The following is a 5,000-nucleotide window of genomic DNA, read 5'->3' as shown; positions in this document are numbered from 1 at the left end:
CGGTCGGTCTGTCAGTCTGTCAGTCGGTCTGTCGGTCTGTCTGTCTGTCTTTGAGAGTCAAAGCATGCGAGAAAGAGTGCGATTTCTTATCATGGTCTTACCGCACTCACCAAATCCACTGCGGCGATCCCGAGTCACGATTTGACACACGGTCAGCCGGTAAAAGTTGTACTACATAATCAAACGACTTGGACATTTCCCTTCAATCGACTGACCAGTACAGCAGAACAAATCTCAAGATCATAATGAGAGGACTCACCGCTTGTTTGCTTGGGGCTCTGGCCATCTTTGGTGCCGATGCCAAACTGAAGGGAAAGTACACCCACAAACGCTGTGAGTATTTCCTTTGACTTCACGTAAAGCACACACACAAAAAAGAAAAGAAAAACAAACAGCAACAGAATCATAATAGTAAGAATGGTATGTTATTGGAACGTTTAATTTATGTACGACAAAACAAAACGTGACCTTTACTGTGGTTCGACCCAGCGGCCTTTTAAGTGGTCAGACAGACAGTAAATGACTGGGTGGCCGAGTGGTAACGCACTTGCGCTCGGAAGCGAGAGGTTGCGAGTTCGACCCTGGGTCAGGGCGTTAGCAATTTTCTCCCCTCTTTCCTAACCTAGGTGGTGGGTTCAAGTGCTAGTCTTTCAGATGAGACGAAAAACTGAGGTCCCTTCGTTGTACACTACATTGGGGTGTGCCCGTTAAAGATCCCACGATTGACAAAAGGGTCTTTCCTGGCAAAATTGTATAGGCATAGATAAAAATGTCCACCAAAATACCCGTGTGACTTGGAATAATAGGCCGTGAAAAGTAGGATATGCGCCGAAATGGCTGCGATCTGCTGGCCGATGTGAATGCGTGATGTATTGTGTAAAAAAAAGATTCCATCTCACACGGCATAAATAAATCACTGCGCCTTGAATATGTGCGCAATATAAATTGCATAAAAATAAAAAAAATAAAAAAATCCCTGCGCTTAGAACTGTACCCACGGAATACGCGCGATATAAGCCTCATATTGATTGATGATAATTCACTTAATAAACTTAACTGAGAAATTGTCAAGGAAAGAAAGAAAGAAAGAAAAAAAGAAAGCAACAGGCGACCAGACAACAATACTAGCAGAGATAACAAACAATCAAACAAACAAACAAAAAACTAGAGAACAAACAACCAGACACACACAAACAGACAAACAGACAAACAAACTATGTGGTAGGGAGGTAAACACGCTTGCTAGATCGGTAGGTGGCTAAGTTGGTGGTAAGTTAGGAAGGAAGCTATGTTCATGTTTTTCTGTCAGTAGAAACGTAAGTAGACATGTCGACCGTTTGGTCGGTCGGCCGGTCGGGTAGGTAGACAGGTAGGTATGTAGGCAGGTATGTAGGCAGGTTGCTAGCTAGCTAATGTGGTCTATCAGTAGGTACGCAGGGCGGTCGCTCGGCCAGTCGAAAAGGTTGGTAGCTGGGTAAGTAGCTAGGTAGGTACCTCTACACTCAATACTGGTGTTTACTATGCTACTTTTACCCAAAGAATGAACGACTCTGTCACACTGTTTTCAAAACTAGAACCCTTCAGTTTATAGTAAAGGAAGAAAGTTAGGCAGAAGAGGTAGATGACAACAGAACAACACAGCTATTGTGACAAACGATTGGGTGGGAAAGCTTTCTTCTTAGCCTGTGTGTGTGTGTGTGTGTGTGTGTGTGTGTGTGTGTGTGTGTGTGTGTGTGTGTGTGTGTGTGTGTGTGTGTATGTGTGTGTGGTGTGTGTGAGTGTGTGTGTGTGTGTGTGTGTGCGTGCTGTTATGCGCGTGTGAGTTCGAGCGTAAGGCTGCGTTCATGCGTGTGTGGACATGTGTGTGTTCTCGTTTAGCAATGCAATAAGTAGATCTGCAAATGACAAAATGTTTCTTGAGTTTTTCTTTTTGTTGACACGATTTGTAAATTTGTAGTAAATATAACCAAGTTTTGTCTACGTTATTTTGGCTGTGCACTTAAAAGACCGTTGGGTCGATATATTTGTGAACGTTTTGTTTTGTTTTGTCAAATGAAACATTCCAACAACTTACCTTTCTTGGTGGGTTTTTTTTTATCAAGAATGTCTATATTCCGAAATGAGGTGCGTAACTGAACGCATTTCCACGTCCTGCGAAAAGCCATCTGTGAGGGCTTAAGAATTGAGTAACAGTTTTACACGAACGTAATAGTACAACTCTACATATTGCAACTTCAGATAATCGTGTCTTATCTTCTGCGTTCTTTCAAGTCTGTGAGGGTTATCTGTCCTTGCAGCTTACATTGATGACAACACTAGATGTACAACAAAATGCACATGGATATATTAACAAATAATCAATAAGAATGAAACAAACAAATAATATTTAGTCGACGAAATGTATACCCTTGAGAGAAGGAATAAAGAAAAGGTTTACGAGTATTACAAGGAATATAATTGACCAAGACAATTGTCTCCAATCACCCCAAGAGCTATACAGTTCGGGTTGGAAGTTTTAATAATGTCGTCCCACACCATAGAGTCATTTAATCAAGAGCTTGAGCGATCAGTTATTCCAATTAGCAACGGCTGTTTTTGAGTGTTGTTTTGAGATTGTATTTCTCCACGCGGCGTTTTTGATTTTCGTCTTTCCTTTTGTTCTTGAGAAGACACAGTGTTTCACGTGCTGTTGCCAGAGGTACAGATTTGAAATCGACCAAATGTGACCCTCCACCACGGAATGAGTCGCATGTCACCGTTGCATGATTTTCATATTTTTACATTTTCCTAAAGAGCTTTTTATGCTCTATCCAGTGGTGAAAACCGTTTTAGAAAAGAGCAAAAACTTTTTCGAGTTATAAGCCTGTGACGAAGGTGACCCTCACACTGTTACCAGACACCCCCCGGACTTATATTAAGCCTAGCGCAGAACCGCGCGAGGTGACATGCGACTCAATCCGTGGTGGAGGGTCACAAATGAGCTTCAGAGTTCGTTTGTGGGTTGAATAGATGACAACACACACGAGGAATGCCTTAGAATCAGTGTTTCAGCATTCTATTTTTAAAATGAAGTTGTTGTGTTTGGAAGCGTATAGCCTCCAATGAACAGTGTGTTTTGTGTACGTTATGCGATGCGTTTTTGCCCCGTATGGCAGGGGATGCGCTTGCGTTTGCTAGATTACTGGTTTGACTTACTGAATACAACGGGTTTAATCTGCTTTAACTAAACCGTACCATCTCTGTATTATCAGGATGGTGTTTGTGTGTGTGTATTGCTGTTTCAGCGACACGTGCGGTATGTGGTGTGGACGAGTTTATATGTGACGATCACACATGCATACAGGACGAGTGGAAGTGTTCTTTCTTTCTTTCTATCGTTGGCATCACTTTGTGTTTTTTGCTGTTTCAGCGACACGTGCGGTATGCGGTGTGGACGAGTTCCAGTGTAACGATCGGTCATGTATACAGGACGAGTGGACGTGCGACACCGACAACGACTGTGGCGATAACAGCGATGAGAGAAATTGCCGTAAGCTTCTTCTGTGTGTTTGGGGTTGGGGGGAGGGAGGGGGAGTGTGTGTGTGTGTGTGTGTGTGTTTGTGTGTGTTTGTGTGTGTGTGTGTGTGTGTGTGTGTGTGTGTGTTTGTGTGTGTGTGTGTGTGTGTGTGTGTGTGTGTGTGTGTGTGTGTGTGTGGTTTGTGTGGTTTGTGAATCTGTGTGTGTTGGTCTGTGTGTGTTTGTGCTGTGCGCGCCCATGTGAGTATCTTAGTGTCTGATTTTTTTGGGGCGAAGTGAACCTAGGGCTCAATTAAAGCCTGATTTTGTTCTTGGCGAAGTCAACATTGAGCTCAATTAAAGCCTGATTTTTTTTTGGCGAAGTCAACCTGGGGCTCAATTGAAGAAGGCCTAGAGGTTGTGATACTAGGAAAACGTAACGACTCTGGCTACATTGCATGTTACTTTTATATCTGTGTTGCAGCCACTGACTGTTCGGGAACGCACCAGTTTAAATGTCAGAACAATAAGTGCATCCCCACAGAATTCCGCTGTGACGGGGACAACGATTGTGGTGATGGAAGTGATGAACAGCTGTGTGGTGAGTTGTTGTTGTTGTTGTTGTTGTTGTTGTTGTTGTTGTTGTTGTTGTTGTTGTTGTTGTTGTGTTTTCTGTTTTCTGTTTTCTTCAGAAATGTTGTGACTGATTTCAGTTCTGTTTTCTGTTTTCTCCAGAAATGTTGTGACTGATTTCTGTTCTGTGTTCTGTTTTCTTCAGAAATGTTGTGTAGATTTCTGTTCTGTTTTCTGTTTTCTTCAGAAATGTTGTGACTGATTTCTGTTCGTTTTTTGGTTTTCTTCAGAAATGCTATGACTGATTTCTGTTCTGTTTTCTGTTTTCTTCATAAATGTTATGACTGATTTCTGTTTGATTTTCTGTTGCGATTTTCTGTTGTGATTGATTTCTGTTCCGTTTCCGTTTTCTTCAGAAATGTTGTGACTGAATTCTTTTTCTGTTTTCTGTTTTCTTCAGACATGTTGTGACTGATTTCTGTTTTGTTTTCTGTTCGCAGACCTGTACACGTGCCCTGCCCACGAAGTGAAATGCAGCAACACCAATGTGTGTATCGAGGACCAGTGGCTGTGTGACGGAGATGACGACTGTGGTGATAACTGGGATGAGCAGACCGCGAACTGCCCTTAAACAGCGGCTGACGTCGTGATGACGTAGTTGTTCGTGTGACGTCATGAAGGATTGATTGATCGCGAGTCGAGTGACAGAATGTCGATGGAAGTTGAACACCGTTTTCCTGTTTTTGTGATTAAATTGTTTGGTTATAGCTCTCCTTTCTTTTCTCGCAAGTGTGTGGGCTAAGTTTTTGCGTGGGTGTTGTGTGAACATTGCTTCATTTGTGATATTTCGTGATTGAAAGTGTTGTTAATTATTTGTGACGACAGTGTCATTATCACTATTACTCTCAAACACATACACACACACACACACA

The 5,000-nt window shown here is 42.4% G+C and overlaps 1 protein-coding gene across 1 annotated transcript; it reads left to right on the top strand.

The window, feature by feature from the left end:
* The first annotated feature begins 225 nt into the window (after positions 1-225).
* On the top strand, positions 226-4,764 carry LOC138972283 (low-density lipoprotein receptor-related protein 8-like). The gene is made up of 4 exons (XM_070344987.1): positions 226-333; positions 3,410-3,529; positions 3,980-4,096; positions 4,569-4,764. The coding sequence occupies exons 1-4, from the start codon at positions 246-248 to the stop codon at positions 4,697-4,699; spliced, it is 456 nt and encodes a 151-aa protein (XP_070201088.1). The 5' UTR covers positions 226-245; the 3' UTR covers positions 4,700-4,764.
* The last annotated feature ends 236 nt before the right edge of the window (positions 4,765-5,000 follow it).

Source organism: Littorina saxatilis, linkage group LG8 (assembly GCF_037325665.1).
Source record: "Littorina saxatilis isolate snail1 linkage group LG8, US_GU_Lsax_2.0, whole genome shotgun sequence".
Classification (NCBI taxonomy): Eukaryota; Metazoa; Mollusca; class Gastropoda; order Littorinimorpha; family Littorinidae; genus Littorina; species Littorina saxatilis.
The sequence above is the reverse complement of the archived record's forward strand: the minus strand, read 5'-3'. Positions and strand labels throughout refer to the sequence as shown.